This window comes from Necator americanus, chromosome I (genome assembly GCF_031761385.1).
Source record: "Necator americanus strain Aroian chromosome I, whole genome shotgun sequence".
In the NCBI taxonomy this organism is placed as follows: domain Eukaryota; kingdom Metazoa; phylum Nematoda; class Chromadorea; order Rhabditida; family Ancylostomatidae; genus Necator; species Necator americanus.
The window spans coordinates 10201348-10220422 of record NC_087371.1 but is presented as its reverse complement, the minus strand read 5'-3'; the positions used below and the strand labels follow the sequence as shown (position 1 = coordinate 10220422).

Genomic DNA, 19075 nt, shown 5'->3' with positions numbered 1-19075 from the left:
GGGGAGAGGATGCCCCACATGGGGGCACAGCTCGTGGCGCTTCCCAAGTGGCGATGTGCCACGGTGCTGCTGCTGTTGACGTCGTCTCAACTGACTTCGAGCGAAATCAATTGGGATAGTGATATCGTCGCTAATGAGATGGAGTCACAATATGCGGAGGTTGTTATTACTTCTGAGGAATTTCCTTTTTTTTATATGTAGTTTTAGAAGGATGCACTTACTATGCATTTTGGCGCAAGTAAAGCAGATTTAACTATTTTTCCGTCGTATGAGGAAATGAAGAAGAGGTGAACTTTTCTTTCATTAATTGCCAGGATAGAGCTGGAACAGTCATTAATATAATCTATTGTTATATTCAGAGTGGGGGAGTTCAAAGATGTGGAACCATCTAAGCTGGTACATCATAACTATAATATGATGACTGCTTGGTTGAAGGTACGGTTTTGGAGCTTCGCACGTCTTTACCCTGTTATAGACAGTAACTAGTGCCCCCTCTTGCGCTACTTTTTCTGAGTTTCGCGATTGATTCATTCGTCACATTAGAGGAAAATGATTTCGCGTTAATCATGTGGATCTTGCTAAATTCAATTGTTGATTGATCATTGCCAATGGAACATTTTTAAGGGAACTCGTGAAAATTAAGAGTGATTTTTTTTCTTCTTTTTAGTCTGCTGCTTTGAATTACCCAAACATAACCTACCTTTACTCGGCTGGTAAAAGTGTTCAAGGGCGTGACCTCTGGGTGCTAATTGTGTCAGAAAACCCGTCGGAACACGAACTCCTGAAACCAGAGGTGAAATACGTGGGAAATATGCACGGAAATGAGGTAAGCATCTTTGTAATAGTTTACTTCTATAGTTCCAGAGAAAAAATCCAAACAATTCTGATGACCTCAGGTCGTTGGACGAGAGACGCTTCTGTATTTAATCGAGATTCTCTGCGTTAACTACGGAACTAACGAGTACTTAACTAACTTAGTGAATAGCCAACGAATTCATATAATGCCATCGATGAATCCGGATGGGTATGAACATGGACAAGTCGGTGATCGTGTGGGGTACATGGTAAGTGTTTTTTGATTTATTGTATATTTTGTCATCACTAGCTTTTTTTTTTTCGCAGGGTCGGAGTAATGAGAACAATGTCGACTTGAATCGCAATTTCCCAGCGATGTTTCCGGCTCATCGTGAAACTTCCGGTGGCACTGATCCGGAGCCGGAAACGTTGGCCGTAATGAAATGGATGAAACAGTATCCGTTTGTACTCAGTGCTAATTTGCATGGAGGTTAGGGTAACAGTTTATTTGTTTTGGAAAAGAAACATATTTTCCTATGAAATTTATATTATCATTATCAATTATCAGGGTCGCTGGTTGCAAATTATCCTTTTGATGACTCGGTTTCTGGGCAAGATCATATTTATACACCAGTAAGTTAGCTTTCAGCCACAAAACTTTGCTCTTTCTAACGTTTTTGTAATGAGTTTTGTCTTATTTTGCCCAGTGGTTTCCTTTGTTCCTGCGCTGTCCTTTTTCTACGTCTTTTCTCTTCACTTTTTTGATGGCGCGTCTTTTCTTTTCTTTTACCTTATTTGGGGCGCAGTGAGTTAAGTACTTCGTCCACTTTCGGTTACTGTCATACCACTGAATACGATTGCCCTTTTGAGGGTCTTTTGATTGTCCTCCTCTATGAAGTTGTCTTTCGATTGAAGTTTAAGAGAGCATAAGTGACTAAATTAGCAATATTAGAAGCCATTCATGGGGTCACTGCTTCTTTGACAACTTGCAATGCTCACGTCCAGTCTTACGTATCTAATATAAGCGGAATTTCATAATCTTTTTGAATGCTACGGTCTTGAAACCACATTCTTGGGTTCGATTATTACATCTCCGATGCGATAATAAGCGATATCGGAAATGTCTTGGGTCCATTTTGAATTAAATAATAATTTTCTACGTCTATGAGAACGGGAGATCCACTAGAGCTCCGTCAATCGTAGCCGAAACGCTACTCGTTGCTTCATATCTCCTTTTCGAGTGCTTATGGGTACTAACGGCGCAGTATCGTTAGATTCCGTTTCGAACATAATCTTAAGGAAATTCTACTTGTTATCAAACTGATAACGCATCACTAAATACAAATCGCGCAGAGGGGAACTGTCACTTTGTGTTCGCCGCTCTGTCGTACGTTCTGAGTACCTGACCTCCTTTGTTTCCATTTAAGAAAGATGTGTTTTTAGTTCTTGTCGAACCATTGACACCATTAGAAGAGCCAGAGATTAGCATCACAAAGGTTATCCGTAACCAGATGTGCTAGTCCATGGGTGCATGCTTAGTTCCCTTTTAGTCTTTTTTTTTTTGCTATTACACTTTGTGCGGTGCAATGGAATTTTGTATACAAACGTTGTCGTTTTTTTCTAGTATTTCTAAAATGTTTCTTGGAAGTGAAATTCCCTATAAGCCACAAATCCGTATATATTATTTTTTTATTAAGACTCCTGACGACAAATTGTTCGTAGAGCTGGCGTATAGATATGCAAGATCTCACCCAAGAATGTGGAAAACAGGACGCCGTTGTGGACTGTCCGCCGATGGTGACGTGTTTTTGAACGGGATCACTAATGGAGCTGATTGGTATTGTCTGATGTTTTTTGTTGTCATTAAATATATATATATATATATATCTGATTGAATTCAGGTATCATCTAGCTGGAGGCATGCAGGATTGGCAGTATATTAATACGAATTCTTTTGAAATCACTGTAGAGATGGGTTGCTTCAAGTTTCCTACTAATGACATGCTTGCAAAGTTTGGAGACTTCTATTTATAAAGTTTTTTTTTTGCAATTTTCTAGCTTCCATATTTTAATTTTAGGATGTGGGAAGAGCATAAATACTCTTTGCTTTCCTACTTGGAAATGGCTAACCGAGGAGTTCGCGGTTTAATTCTCGATTCGAAAGGCAATACTGTGCCGAATGCGACAGTTGCAGTGGAACAAGGTAATCAGATGAAACTATTTCTGCTTCACTACTCATCTAGTCTCTCTCCTCTTAATTTAAAGAACGTCATTAGAAGTTCACAAGGTTTAGATGGCACTGAAAAGTGATGTCTTCGTTGGTTTTTTTTTTTGTTATTTTCTATTCTTTGGTTGTCCGCGAAACTTTGCTATGGGCAGAGAAGGTGTTTGAACAGAATCCGGTTCTTGTTTTATGCTTCTTTTTATTTACAGATTTTTTTCTAGAAAAATTCACGAGTATAACGTGCTCGAACACGTGTAAAAAACGTCACCATAACATGTTTTTTCTCCTTTTCTCAGCTACCAAGTGTGGAGAACTTGTGGCTGTCGAAGTTCCATGCCAATTCCATGGGAGGCCATAGAATCCTTAGGCTGCCCGCAGTGTGCAGAGCTGCGCGGGCGCGCGGATCAGCGACTCTGCGGTTTTGGTGGTTATTGAGTGCACTGACTGATCACTGTATTGTAATTAGTCAATAACCACCAAGACCGCAGAGCCACCAAAGCGCGTGCCCTAGCGACTCTGAACACTGCGGGCTGTCTTATTGATTGCATGATAATCTGCGATTTTCTCTAACCGCTCGAAATGACTTCAATACTCATTGATTTCATGCCCATTCCGCTCATTTTTTTTTCATATCGACAGAATATCTCCTTTTTGAGATTTTTTTTGTTCGCAGAATTAGAAAAAAAATTGCGCTAAAGATAACCGAGAAAGGTAGGCACCATTGTCGCGTAGCTTAAAGGTCAGAGATTTGTGGATGAATTCAGTGTTATGGAAGAGGAATTAGCTATCTCTTCACATAGCTTGCAGTCTCTCGTACAAATATTGGCGCAAAGTTCTCCAAATTGAAGGGGTCTGGTCAAGATGGCGAACTGATTGGTTCAGTTATCCGATTATTTCAACTACGGCTGTAGATATGTATTTATTTCTTGAAGTTTTTTTGTTACTGTTAAGGCAAAGCCATAACTACCACCGCTGCCGGAGAGTACTGGAGAATGTTGCCACCTGGAAAACACAAGGTGAGTACAAATCCTGTTTTGTTCTGTTCGAGGTCCCGAGATCAGAATGTTGTAGCTTCAAACAGGGCTTGTATCCCCACGACGTTTCTTTTCGTACATTGTTTCGATCCAGAGAAAGAATTCTCAAACTTTGGATTCAAAAGGAGGAATGTATTCTTAGAAGCTTCAAATAACTAGATTTTTTCCGATATCTCCTGTCCTGTAACTTAAGTACTCTAAATTTGAAGACTACTACGAGAGTTTTTCTTCTATATTCTCCACTGAAATTTTCCTATTTCTTTAATCATCTGTCTCAATTTTTCCTTCAGCTAAGAGTAGAAGCCCCAGGATTGGAAGCGGACGTAGCTGTTGTTACAGTAGGTAATGACATCATACAACATGACTTCCAACTGAGCACCTGTGGCACACGCGATGCAATTGATTCGATAATAGTACGCGGGAGTGGGAGGATTCGCATTGCAGTGGTGGGCATCTCTGCAAGGTCAGTGCAAGTTTTCATGGATATGATGGATTTCGGAATTCCCTCATCTTCAGTGCATCTTTTATCATACGTAAGTTCGCACATCAATCCTGCTCTGGAGAATTTGACTTAGACCCGGATATCCACCTGATGATGGCCCCACTATTGGACGCCACGGAGGTTATTGCGGTATGTTTATTCCAGAAGAAAATGAACATATTATATCTCAACATCTGTATCCCTCTTTTAGCGGCTTCAAATGTTCAACCCAGCTGTGGTGCTAGCGATATCTGAAGGATTCGTTGAAGTCGTCACCTTCAGCCCCCTTGTCAATCAGCCACTTCTCTTTAATAAGACTGCTGTAGATGAAAGTCTTACGAAAGCACTCGGTTACGGAACGGATTGTGGAATGTGAGTAGTTTATTTTCTTTTTCTTTGATCACTTTTCTTCTCTTTTTCCTTTCACTAAATATGAAAAACTGTGTGGATCTGGTGAACGAAATCGAATGCTAATGAGATTTACAGAGGCGTCAACAGATATGATGTGTAGAGCCGCAAGCGTGAAATTAATTAAAAAAAACTAAGTAAATTGAAAAAAAAAGATAATTAAGTAATTTGGAAAGTTCTGGCTGAAAGAGAGGAATCGAAATCCGGAATCGTTTATGTATCCGGAAGTACTAAGATCCGCTGAGAATTTCACAAAGATAGTTCCTCCATACCAATATTCTAGAGGACCTTCTTTATCGCGAAAAAAAACAGTGGCTCCAGAAATTCCAGAGAAAAAAAAATCGGCTGCTAATATTTCAAAAGTGCTATGGAGCTTGTAAGCGCAACATTGACTACGACTTTTGATCAACGATGACTTTTTTCATGTATTCAACTTTAAAGAATCTGAGTGGAATGACATTTAGAAAATGGGATTCCGTCCAACTCTGTTTTACATTTTCCCTCTTTTCGCTTCCTCTATGATATTTTCTCGGTTAACAGAGTGACAGAGCATTACAGGCAGTTGTATGAGTACCAAGAAAAACGTGTTTTTAGGCCTATTCGGGACGCCCATGTGGCACTAGCCATGGATGATTTGAGGCTACATGCTGCATTTGAGCTTGGCATAGGAATGGGATGTGAAAATTCTACAGATTTGGCTAAGAAGGCAGCTACTATTGGAACTGTAGTGGATGTAAGCTTTGTAACAACTATTCCTACCAAACTTTTCATTCAAAATATTGACAGATCTCTGCGTCAATTTCAGTTTCGTCTAAAAGTTCAATTGATTTTTTTTCCTGAGCCGTTTGCTAAGCGGGTTTGCTATGCGAAAACCCAACAAGAAAATTTTTCCTTGGAACGGTTTTCATGCTGCGCTGTTTTTGTTGCATTAAGATTTTGCATAACTGATTTGAAGTTTATTCAGATGCTCAAGAAGACGATCACTTTGGATAGTGTCCAAGAGTACTCCGTGGTGCCGTCGGCTAATCCAGCTGACCATTTCACTCCCGATCAAGTGGTTATGGTGACAAGGTTCATTCTCACATCATTCATTCATTCATTCATTCATTCTTTAATTCGTCCATTCATTCATTCAGTGCATCGATACCATATATGGAAGGCAGGCAGTGTTTGACCTCTATCGAAACTCCAAGCCCACTCCTAAGGTTGTATCGCATGGGTAGCGGCAAACCACCCTACACCTTAATACTTGCTGTGGAAAAGGTGCAGTGACGTTAATTTTCACTTTCAGTTTGAAGTTATGTTTGTTACTCAATTTATATTTTTTTTTTCATTTCTCAGAGAACCGAAACCCTTGTTTACGAAATGATGTCCAAGTGGTGTACTTCTGCTGAAACTGAGGGTGTCGAGAAGATTCTTCGTGAATCTACATTAGTTTTTGTGCCCGAAATACCTCATACACAGGTAAGATGGTGTTTATTGACAGATTGCATCACTACTAAGAAAGCTTCAGCTGAATTGTCATGATTATGCCACAATTGCGCCGTTCCAAGCCTTAGTGAATGATATTATCCACATTGTTCCACAAATCGACTACATTGTAATGTTTGGAAGTGGTGGAATGAAGGTAATTCTTTTTGCTAGTTTCCATAGTCCTCTTCTCCATTCTTTTTTCTTATTCGTTTTCTCTATTTCGATGTGTACATTTCTTATTGAGGTACGATATATCAAAGCGAGAGCAGGAGTTGCAGAGAGGTCGGCGAAAGTGTACAGGTTGTCCCACACACAGCTGGCTCTTGGAGAAGAAAATATCTGCACGGGCGGTAGGAGATTTGATTACATCCTTTTTATTTCTTTTTCGGGGCGGGTGAGGCGTAGTCGGTAAGAGGTCCCCTGTTGAAGCACGGCCAGTGGTTCAAAATAGCCCTACTGTCAACCAAGCCTTTCATTTCTTTGAGGTCGATAAGTTGAAAAAGAACTTGTCTTTGAAGATAGAAACACTGACTTTATACATCGGCTAACCCCGTAAGTCATTGTATGGGGCAACACGCGTTTTAAAACGCCAACGATTACGAATTGCAGTAAAGCGTGTTGGCGCATCGCAAGTGGATTGATACGCCTGAGACTTTAATTTTAGACTTTTATTTCTTTTTCGTCTATTGCTTTACTATATTTGTTTCGCTAGCTACCGTTTTGATGTTCTTTTTTCTAAAGACTTTATTCGACAATATTTTCCGCCACTCACAAAGGTTTATTGTGAGATCCCGTATTGTTTGGTGAAGTTCTCGGTAGGATTTCAACTTTTCTCTTAACATTTCAGTGTTCAGATGTTTTTTTTTTTTCCTGCGGAACTATCTGGTTTATTTATCTACTTTTTTATTTAAGGAATTCAAACTGAAAAGCATGTGTTTGGCGCTTTTGAATGGAACCTAACAACTACTTGGCCGCTGGCCCCTGATGCACTCTTCGTGCAGACCGGTTGTTGCTATGAAGAAAGAGGATCTGGTCATTTATACGCAGAAAACCGACGAAGTATCGTTGCAATGATGAACGAAAGGTGGGACTTGTAGAAGGCACTGTTCGAGAAATAGTTGGACGTTTTCACCGTAATTCTTGTAACTACGTTCCAACTCTCGAGCAGAAGTTGAAAGATCACTTTCTGGAAGATTTGCCCGAACGATGCCTTAGAATTGTATTTTAGTTTTAACTATCAACAACTCTTATTTCTCCAGGATTAAAGGCGTGAGGCTCATCGGCGACGATTCATCATTGACGATCCGAGGAGCATCCGGCGACGTGCATCCAATACAGATGACATCACCGACACAAGGAGCGACATTCATAGGCTTAGCGAATGGCACGCACTTTGTCCGAGTGGAGAAAGGCGGAAAGCCTTACGTTGAATTTAGCATCAAGGTTTGTTAAGCGCACAGAGTTTTCCTTAAATGTAGGAACTCATTGCCCGTTGCAATTACTATATAGAAGGTAGATTTTCAATAAGGTCAGGGATAAATGTGTAAAACCTGATGATTGGAGCATTAATTACAGATAACAGATTCAAACCCTTTGACGGAGAAATGGGTCCTATTGCATCGCTCCTTGTGGAATAATACACTAATTGTCGCCGCAGTGGTATTTCTGCTAATGATAGCTTGCGTAAGTTCCACAGCATTTACATTCATTCTATTTTATTTCTCCTTTTTCTCTCTTACTTACTTGACTATTGTTTTTCTTCTTATTTTTCTGATATTATTTTTATTTTATCTCAATGTTCTCCGGAAAGGGCTAAAGGGCTCAGAGAAAATTTAAAATTTGGATATGATAAGAAATAGTTAATTCTTTAGGAGGCAGATTGACTTTTTCATTTTTTAGTTCACTGATTCTTTCATTATCTTTGTTTGTCTACATATGTCATATGTAAAAATGTGTCACAGTGAATTTTTTCTTCTCGCGAATTTTTGAAGGCCTATATTTTCATCCGCCGTTTCTCTTCCACTCTGCAAATCATGTACTCAAAAGTCTTTCTCATCTCGGTCTTGGAAGATTTCATCTAAAATGATATTAACCTTCTCTCTCTGCTCCACTCGCTTTCTAATGCATCGAGCTTGTGGGCTAATTAGGCCCCGTGCTTTTTTGGTTGGACCAAGTAGGAATCGGAAGTATTAGCATTATTAAATCGAAACTTACAGCACCCCACTTCTAGGAATAGGAATATGTGATCGCTCTATAATTTCATAGAATCATTCCATTCTTTCAGAGACTATCACCATCCTCTGCAAGATTTTCTCTAATTTGATTAGTCACCGTCTCATCTTGTGATTTGAATCGGGCATTTGGTTCGCTCAGTGATCTAAGTGAAATGCAGGGACGCTGCGCTCGTGCGATATCTAATGTAATCCGCGCTTAATTCCATCTTTACGAGGTGGGATTGTGAATTTCGTAGTTTCGCTGTTTTTCTAGATATTCCTTCAAATTTCACGTCTCAACTGTCTGCTGGGAGCTTAGAATGAGATTTTGTTTGACCTTTCATCCTTCTTTCAATTTATCTGACAGCCTTTCAAAACTCGAAATCCGCATGACTCCGCAAAAGCGTCACAAGGACAACTTAGAATCCAAAACTGTGAAGAGCATACTCATCGCTTCTCTCCACCCGCATACTTCCATATTTGGTTGCTCTTTATATATATATATTTGCTTATTTATTTATTTATTTATATTCGGTGTTTCAGTATTTCGGCTGTCGACAACGTGTGACGTCGGTACTAAATCGGAGAGGTTTTCTGAGTAGTCGTAAAGGATTCGAACGGATACCGTTGTATAAGAGCGACGAAGAGGATGAAGATGACCTATTTGACTTTCAAAAATTATGACGCTGTGATACTATAGGCTAATAGTTGTAGAGTATAACTTCTAACACTTCTTGCTAAGTTTTATCGCGTAGTCTTTTCTCATTCTTTTCCTGATCACTATTGCTCTTGAGATTTAACGATGTTTTTTTTTTTCTTGCTAGTAATGGATTAGTAGCCGGTCTACTTCACTAACCAACTAACTATCAACTTTTCATTTTGCCATAACTGTAAGTGACAATGATTAAAACGTGCATTATACACTAAGCATAATATGTTTATAAGCTGTTGAAAAGACTTGTACTTATGGCTGATTGATTCACTTTGTGTATGCGAGTATGACTGGGTGATCATAGGTGCCTTTCTTGAAAGATCCCGTATATGTTGTTACATTTCTTCTTATAAAATTTCACTTTATTGAATAGTTTGCACATTGTTTTTGTATGGATGTTTCGATGTTTCCATAGAACACCATCACGTCCACGCCGTTGATGGTATTTGATATCGTCTAAAGACAACGTAAGCTTCAAGCCAAGCAAAAGCAAGCATTAGATTCAGCGACTCATCCCAAAAAAAAATCGTTTAATAGGACGCATATGTTCATAAACCTTTATAATTTTGAGTAGACGGCTATTACGCTCACGCCAGCCAAGGATTCTATCATTAATACGGGAAAAAGGAAGTATGCTCGTGCTGCAAATGATAGTGTTATGGGACTGATATAACCCTACATTATTTGAGGTTGAATGGCTTTGAACCTCAGACTTTCTGCTGCAAAGTAGTGGGACTTAGTGAGTGTCTTTTATGATAATGATTGTTGTTACGGTTACTGTCTTTCCTGCTGCTTCTACAACTTCCGTGGGACTCTTCGTTTACGTTTTTTACAAGTCTTCTTCCATGAAGTTATCCCTTGGCAGCCATCCAAAACTTCCTGTTTCCCGTCAATATGTTGCATTTTTCCACGAAATCTGATGTAAAAAAGTGGAACGCCGAGCGAAAAAAAAGAACGAAATTCCATTGGCATTGCTATTTTTCTCGCTAGCATAGTAAAGTATAAAGTCTGTCGTTAATCCCTCGGGATGCGCCTCCTAAATTCAGAGTCTTTCGAAGTTAAAAGTATCACCTCACGCATCTGTGGTGGTACGGGTTCCAGGTGGGTAATGCCTCTACGGGGTCCTAGATTGTGGTGAAGATGGTGATTCTGTTCATCTATCCGTGTATCAGTGTAAACGAACGACCCCGGAACACTGTCTCTTACGACGGCATCTGTTGCAATGCGCAACCGTTGCACCCCTCCCCTCCTGCAATTCGCCCGAATAGGTTTCCGTCGAATCGCACACGGAGGATGCAATGCAGCAGATGCCGTCGTAATGGACAGTGTTCCGGGGTCGTCCGTTTACACTGATACAGGGATAGATGAACGGAATCACCAGCTTCCCCACAACCTACGATCCCCTATAGGCATTACCTGCCTGAAACCTTTACCACCCAAGATTGGCAGCGCGATGCCTTCACCGAAGGTGTAACTAACCTACACAGTACTTGCGTCCCAGGTGGATGAAAGACTTGGTAGGCACTAGGGTAGATTCGAACCACCGAATGATCGTGCAGGCACAGCGGAGCCTCTAACTCATTGCTCTAACCCGGATACCACAGTAGTACCATAGTAAGTGTTCTCAATTACTGAACACGCACACCTGTTATAGAAGAAAACTAGGGATAAAAGGCATTGTTACCCTTGGAGTAACGGCATGTGTGTAAGGTAAATTCTCACCGTTTACATGGCACTAAGTTTCAGTACTTGAGCCAGATTTGCGCAACGTGGCATCAACTGTACCCTTCTGATTATACAAGCGCACACTATAAAACTAAGCCAATTTTCAACAGTCTCGTCGGTATTCCTCGTTTCATACTGCTGACCAAACTCTCACCTTCCATTTCTAGATTCTTGATTTTATTCTCTGGAATGCCTTGAAAGTCGATCGATAAAATCTTCTCTTCTCAATTTTCCCTTAACAAGGAGTAGCTTACATTGAGTCCAGTTGTAGCTAAACTCTAATAATAGCATGTTTACTTGCATAAATTCCATAGGTCACTTGCTACACGGTATTTCAACGGATTGAAGATCAAATAGATGCTGTATAGATCAAATTCAAGAGATCAACCAATCAAATATGTGCGATCGAATATGCACAGATGATGAGATGATAGTATAACCGACTGTATCGGACGTAAAACATACATAGAATAGTAAACAAATATGGCGTGCGAAAAAGCGATGATATATTGATTGGTGATACTGATGCGGGATGAAACGTTGTGAAGCTCAAAAAAAAAAAACAGTCCCAGAAGTCGTTAATGTAACAACGTCACGTTCGACTGGTGGTTGTTAACAGCTGCATCGAACGTTCTGTTTCGGCCAGTCGCATTACGTCCACGCTGAAGGATGGTTCTGTTCCGTTCTCACCCGTTGATGTTAACGAAGAAGGAATTTTGTTATGAATACAACTGTGAAGGGATCATAACTCTAGAGAACAACTACAAAAAATACTAGAAAAGGTTTGGGGAGATTATTGACATTATTAGATTGTCGTCTTTTAGATTGTCCTTCTATTGACGGGAGAGGTGAGCCAGCACCACCGGAGACGTAACGCATCCGGCAGACGCAAAATATTCATGTGCGACTGTATACGTTGGTGGTTTCTAAACACAAGAACAACGCAGCCGAAGTTGAAGCGTATAAACACAGCGGAAATATGTGCGGGGTGCGCTGAGTTTAAGTGAAACAGCGCAGTGGACCAACGAGAACTATAGTTAGTGACTGAAGTATGAATCACTGCGCTTAGTATACACAACGACAAAACAATTATTTTCAAATAAATACATCACCGAGAAAAAAGGACTAGTAAAATTTGGATGAAGTACGCGGATTCAACAATACGAAGATCTCTCAAGAAACTATTATAGAATGGGAAAACAGTTTGTACTGAAGTAGCAAAGTCTAGTTGTCGTTCTACGCTACTGTGAACGGCGTAACAGAGGTGGCTGTGCACAAGCGGCGATAAACGGGAAGCAAGTGGCGATGAGGCCTGTTGGCGCCAGCGCCAACGGATCATCACTAGCTGATCGGCTAGCACTGACACTACTGCTTGTTGAATCCAAGATCCGGGGCGCCGGCTGCGGAGCGAAAACTACATACCACAGTACGTGAGTTCGGCGCCTGTGGCGCCCGTATTGGCAGCATTGGTGTCTCACGTTCCTCGTCGTAGCCGCCAGCACGAATTTCACGCAAACGGTCCAGCTTAAATGAGAGAAATGAGAGAAGAATCAGTTTTCCTATTCGATTGATTTTGATGTTGACGATGGTTTGATGACACCTGCTTTAAAGGCATCACCCGACGAATCTGAGGTGGTACGGATTTCCGGTGGAGTATTCGCATACGGGATCGTAGATTATTAAATAAAGGGTGATTCCTTGCATTTCTTCCTAACCGTAGAAAACGGAAGATACGGCTTTGACTATTCCGGCGCACTATTTTCTACTACGAGTTCGATTGGAGCCCTGTGCGCACGCGCCGCATCTTCCGGGCCGTTTTTTACGGCAATTAAGAAGAAATAGACGGAATCACACCTCTCACCATAATCTACTATCCCGTATACGAATACTCCACCTGAAATCCGTACCACCTCAGATTCGTGCGGTGATGCCTTAACGATAAAATTCGTCCACATTACTTATGAACAACGCTGCAGGTTATCAAGTCCTCAGCTTCAAAGAAGTCCCTCTAGAGGAAGTTAAAAGGATGTGAAAAAAGAAAAAAGAGGGTTAGAATTGTGTTTTCGGAGCTATGACTTCACTATGTTTATGAACATAGCAAATCCCAAAATAGGAAGGCGAGTTGCGATGGATGTGAAAGATGTGATCAAGCGACACCATTAGGTTAGAACAGCCTCCGGGTCTCATTTTGAAACCCTCGTCACTCCTGTGGTGAAATATACGAAGCTGAATTGAAGATGATAAGAAACTTAAGGGAAGAAAAGACAAACTCATTTTAAAATTCTTTATAGTCGGGTGAAAAGACATGAACCTCAGTGCATTTGCGCAAGCGGCGCGGTGAGGATAGCGCCTGCAATCGAGGTGGGACCATCACAAACTGCAGCGATGCGATGAGTGGTGCTACAAGGTCCCCTCTCGATCCTAATTGCTACTTCGCAGAGCTGTCACTTACGTAACTGTGCCGAGCTTCATGTCGTTTTGATACGGCTATACCACATATCTACGTATAGTACTTTTGCAGGGGAATGTTCCAGCGTGAAAGCTCTCGTGTTTAAAGCCAATATATCACGAAATGGGCGCAGTTGGAAACCTCAATGGAAATGTAAAGTTCGGGTTGTGGCGTAAAAAATGGCGAGGGAACGGTTAGATCCTACGATGACGGTTAGAATACGATCTCTTGTGCACGCTCCGATCGCCTCAGTAGCCTATCGTTGAGTTCACTCGAATAGGCTGGTGAGAAAACCTCTTTAAAAGCATCACCCCACGAATCTGGGGTGGTACGGGTTTCAGGTGAGTCATTCCTGTACGGGTTCGTAGATTCAGTCCATTTCTTCCCAATTGTGACCCGAAAGATGCGGCGCGTACACAAGGCTGGCGCACTCCAATAGAACTCGTTGTAGAAAATAACGCCCGAAGCCGCATCTATCGGGCCGTTTTTACGGCGATTAGGAAGAAATGAGCAGATCCCACCCATTTCTGCTATCTACGACTCCGCGTAGTCTTTAACCACAGGAAATCCATACTACGTCAGATCCGTGGGGTGATGCCTTCAAGTCGATCCATCGACCACTCAGGGTGGATTTTCTGAGGCTCTTTATCGAGGAGAATTTCGCTTCTAGTCCGTTTCTTGATTTGAAGTTGTTGAACACTTTCTGCTATCAAATAGAGCTATCAATGGATCCTTTTAATGGTTAGAGGTCGTTATCACTTCTCTTCATCACCAATACGGATTCCAAACATTCCTGATGAATACATTAGTTTTGAATGGAATTTAAAATTGTCATGATATAGTTTCTTTTTTGTACTTGTACATTAAGGGTATCCGAGACTCACCTGAACTGAGCTGATTGGCAATGCCGAACGGAACACCAGCCAGTGCACGGTCTCACGGTATGGTTCCACAGTCTCTGATCCTTCGTACATCCAGAATTCCTTGGTCTTTTCTGGAAATAGTTCTTGTACGCCGTATAATAGTTCAGACCTTGATTACAAGTGTTCATAGTAGGCGCTAAATATGTTCAACCGGGTGAACGCAATGCATCAGTGATGGCCCCACTTTCTCTATTTGACTCGCGCTCCCTCTTTGCTATACTCTGATCTCATAGGAAATCGAAAGTTGAACACATTCCACGTCGAGTATTTTTAGAGTTCTTCTCTTGGATAAATGTGTGCATGGACGATTAAGGATCGATAACTGACCTTGCGATGGGAAAAGTCCTGCGATATTGAAATGACCAATACGGACCTCATTGCCTTTGTAAGTGATATTCGGCAACAATTCTATGAACGGAGTAATTGCAGTATTTTCGTCGTGCGACTCCTTGAAATAGAGTAAATATTAAGAAAATGGATCCGTGCTAAGTTCTGCACAATAGACGTGGCCTGTTTTAAGAGCTAGGTTCGTTCATTCATCTTTCATTTCATTAATTTTTGATTTTTTCGTTCTCTTTCGTCGTTGTGTTCGCTATTTCGTTACTCGTTATTACATAACAATTTCGTTGGAAAAATTTTGAATATGTTATAGCCGGATAGAAATGTAATGAAGGTCGGTGCAGTTGCGTAAGCGGGTGCTCTCAAAGCAGTGCAGCAGAGCGCAGCGGTTAGGATCGAAGGGGAACCTTGTTAGCACCACTCATCGCTGAAGTTACGCGGTGGTTTGACGTCGATCCTAACCATTAGACTAATCCTGTCGCTTCAAGTGCAGCCACTTACGCAACTGCACCCTACCTCATGTCGTTTTGAGCCGATTATAAAGTGAAAACCTCATTGTAATGTACGCAAATATCAGTGGTACTCGCTATACACGCTCCGTTAAAGGCATCATACCACGAATCTGGGGTGGTACGGATTTCAGGTGGAGTATCCATATACGGGGTCGTAGACTACGGAGACCGGGGTGGTTCTGCTTATCTCTCCCTGAATCACTGCAAGCAGCCGGCCCCTGAATGCTGTGTTGTACGATGCGTTCTGTTGCAGCGCGCCACCCTTGCACGCGTAGCGTCCCTTACTGCCTATAGGGGCAGTCCGAATTGATTTTCGACGAATCGCTGGGCGAAGGCGGCGTAAGGGGTGGGGCTTTGCAAAAGATGGCGTCGTATAAATCAGCATCTTGGAGGCGGCTGTTTGCGGTGATGCAGGGAGATATGAGCGGAACTAGCCATGCCTCCATAATCTACGACCCCGTATGTGGATACTCCACCTGAAAATCAGATTCGTGGTGTGCTGCCTTTAAGATCTATCTTGTCCTCGAACCACTGCTTCGCTTGCCATTCTGCTACTGTTGCGCATTGCGACGATAGGGAGGGGGCGGACCTTCGTCGGGTGAAAGGGGTCTAGCTCATGGGGTGATGAGGATCCTTTCGCCAACCGTCCAAAAGTGAAGGGGGTCGGAGCACCGGCTTCGACTATCGCACAGCATATACGAGTGGTAGTATTTGTACTTGTAATTGTTGCGTTAAGTAGGTCGATCATAAGCGTATCTTAAAAGCATCACCCCACGAATCTGAGGTGATGCAGATTTCAGGTGGAGTATTCGTATACGGGATGGGAGACTACGGAGAGGGAGGTGATTCCGTCCATTTCTTGCTAATTGCCGTAAAAAAACGACCCGGAAGATGCGGCGCCGCACAAGACTGGCGCGCTCAAATCGAACCTCTTGTACAAAATGGTGCGCCAAAACGAATGAAGCCGTATCTTCCGGGCCGTTTTTTACGGCGATTAGGAAGAAATGGACGGAATCACCCTCCTCCCCCCCTCTTCGTAGTCTCCCATCCTGTATACGAATACTCCACCTGAAATCTGCACCACCTCAGATTCGTGGGGTGATGCCTTTAATAGACTACGTTCGCATTCCATAAATCACTTACGTTCAAGAAAATTGCAATAGTCAAAGCTCCATTTGGTTGTTTTAATGCCAAATCCATAGTGGGAAAGCGAGTATTACGATGAATAAGATGAAGTTCACCAGCATAGCCAACACCTAAACGAATAGCAGATGATGTCTATGGCTGTTCTATGCTTCGATGTATCACGCTAACTACCTCCTATCGTGTGTTCCGAACCGTTCATTGGTTCCGTACCCCAATGCCATGTGATCGCATCCAGATGGTATTGTTCTTCTGGAAGGAACGACATCGCCAACTCAGATTCGTTACCTTCACGCAGCAACCATACAGCGTTGCCGGTGTTTGTCGCACGAAAATCGCCTGTGTTGTGGTATTCGGCTCTGAAAAAGGAATAGGTGCTAGTTTTCGGTTTGGGGGGCTCTATTTTTTAAAACTGATTTACCAGGTGACGGGACTATTCTACGGCACTTTTTACCTGAGATTCAAATTGAATGATGACTTTCCTATTCAAATTTCGGGGTAATATCGATTCGGAAAAATATTATAATATAGGCTGGTAGTATTTTCATTGACGCCTATGTCAAGTGGCATGCCGTCATCGCCACTGATGTCATAGTAAAAGTGAATTTGGCGATTTTTACAGTGTCTCACTTCATTGAGTAAAGAAGTTGCATTAAATTTCGTGTGCGGAATCAAATTTCTGTTGCAGAAACGTTGATTATGTGGGAGATGTCCTTTGGTGACCAGGCTTTGGCGAAAAAAGGTGAACAAAGACCAAAAGAAAATTGCGCCAAAGTCGCTCAAAACTCATGATGATATTAACAATTTTCTAAGATTTTTCTAAGATTTCAATTCTTCTATTGTGGTTTTGTGCACGCTGAGTTGCTTCCACTCGCCCAAACGGTTAACGCTGAATCTATGTTATCTGAGTGTTTTGCATCGTTTGTGTGAAGCTATTCGCAAAAAACGCCAGATTTGTGGTGAGACAACTCTATAGTCAGGTCAAAACCACATGAACCACGGTGCAATTGCGTACGCTCTCGAAACGGACAGCAGTTGGAACCGAGGTGGGACCATCGCAAACTGGAGTGATGGGTAGCGCCAGCAAGGGTTCCGGTATGCTCGTGACCGCTACGCTTCACCGCACCGCCTCGAGAGAGAATTGCACCGAACGCACATTCATGTCGTCTTGACCCAACTACACTATAGGCTTTTCCACCACGATAACGCGCCGTCTCACACTGCATTTGATTGTTCGTAAACATTTGATCAAAAACTCGACCCACATAACTCCATAACCACCGTATTCGCCTGATTGGGCTCCGTGTGACTTTTAACTATTCGATAAGCTAAAAAGACCACTACGGGGACATCATTTCGTGTCCATAGAAGAGATTCAACGTGAATCGCTGCGTGTATTGAACGCTATTGAGGAAGTCAAGTTTAACCAGAAATTCCTTTGTTCTTTCTTTATTTCGAGAATTGGAAAAAACGTTGGGATAAGTGAATTTCGTCGAAGACGGATAACTTTAAAGAGGGCGAATTAGATTTGGAAGAATAAATAACGCTTGTAAAACTTATGAACTAAGTCACCTTTTAATTTGATCACATCAATAGAGTGGTCCTACATGTATATGTTTACGGATAGGCGCAGTGAAGTTCGATCAACATGAGATTAAGGATCATTTCTCCAAAATTCGTAAGATATTTGTGGTTTTTTTTTTGGAAAAATGTTGCAAATTGAAATACCAAATAATTGAAATAAATTCCGCTCTAGCCTGCAAATCGGCATTTGCAGGCTAGAGTGGTTATATGATAGCTTTGTCGAACTGCAGAGTAATCTTTGGAATGTGGATAGTGGGAGTGTGGTGACGCTCTCGCTGGTAAAAAAAAACTCTGGACAAATATGAAAATGGCCAGGCAAAGATTTAAGAAAGAATTCATCTTGAGAAAATCAACGTCATAAATTGCGTATATTTGTCAGAAATCTTGTTAGGTGTTAATTAAATGGGATAGATCCGGTTTCCTCGGAGTAATACGCGTTCCTTTTTTTCTGAAGACCAATTTTTGCAGAGCAGAATGTGAATTTTTCAAAAGGAAGCGCCTCAAGCATTTACTATGGTCTTTCGACCGCTAGGTACATGAGCATACAGTCTACGAATTATCCTCAAAGTGGTGTTTCAATCAATAATAAAATGGATAATGGCACGAAATATGTCCTACCTAAATTCCGCATTCTGTAGATGCTCTCCGAAAGCCGTTATAACTGGCACAATATCGATTGGTGACTGGTAACGGCCCAAACCAGACACGTGCAGCACTTTACCGAGTGAATCGAGTTTCACCTAAAATTATTGCGATGAGCCTCGGCGCTCCGCCCACATCTTGTCTTCAACAACTTCACCGACTCTGTTAAGAAGTCCATTTTTAGCGTTCAAAGCACTCTCGACAAGTTTTGGTGCACTATCCTGAAATCAGGCAGCAATCGATATGTTTGTTTTTGCACCCACAACAAATCGATAATGGTTGTGATCAATAATGGTTCTGCGTCACCTTCAAAGATTGTAAATGTGCACCAATTGCCGGAGCACCTTCGGCCATCGTCGCCGTTTTTTCTTTTAACGTTTGCAGATGACCTGATAGTTGGCTAAGAAACGCCATCTAA

At 41.7% G+C, this 19075-nt stretch overlaps 2 protein-coding genes across 4 annotated transcripts; one reads left to right on the top strand and one right to left on the bottom strand.

Moving 5' to 3' along the window:
* Window positions 1-9: 9 nt before the first annotated feature.
* Window positions 10-9312, top strand: RB195_005049 (uncharacterized protein; the record flags this gene model as incomplete). 2 transcript variants are annotated; one of them, XM_064177334.1, is made up of 24 exons in its annotated part: window positions 10-159; window positions 208-287; window positions 360-435; window positions 668-826; window positions 897-1064; window positions 1123-1285; window positions 1364-1428; window positions 2493-2632; window positions 2697-2807; window positions 2874-2998; window positions 3971-4035; window positions 4344-4516; window positions 4570-4684; window positions 4746-4906; window positions 5537-5675; window positions 5907-6013; window positions 6079-6205; window positions 6284-6406; window positions 6456-6569; window positions 6660-6765; window positions 7328-7499; window positions 7675-7858; window positions 7991-8098; window positions 9172-9312. In XM_064177334.1, the coding sequence occupies 24 exons, from the start codon at window positions 10-12 to the stop codon at window positions 9310-9312; spliced, it is 3072 nt and encodes a 1023-aa protein (XP_064034459.1). The 2 variants fall into 2 exon arrangements, with proteins under 2 accessions (XP_064034459.1, XP_064034460.1); XM_064177335.1 differs by having other exon boundaries at window positions 139-159.
* Window positions 9313-9697: 385 nt separating this feature from the next.
* RB195_005048 (uncharacterized protein) lies at window positions 9698-19071 on the bottom strand (the record flags this gene model as incomplete). Of its 2 annotated transcripts, XM_064177332.1 has the most annotated exons (9): window positions 9698-9796; window positions 12488-12589; window positions 14399-14508; window positions 14765-14885; window positions 16432-16544; window positions 16606-16790; window positions 18634-18755; window positions 18819-18878; window positions 18964-19071. In XM_064177332.1, the coding sequence occupies 9 exons, from the start codon at window positions 19069-19071 to the stop codon at window positions 9698-9700; spliced, it is 1020 nt and encodes a 339-aa protein (XP_064034457.1). The 2 variants fall into 2 exon arrangements, with proteins under 2 accessions (XP_064034457.1, XP_064034458.1); XM_064177333.1 differs by lacking the exon at window positions 9698-9796 and having other exon boundaries at window positions 12431-12589; window positions 18964-19011.
* Window positions 19072-19075: the final 4 nt, after the last annotated feature.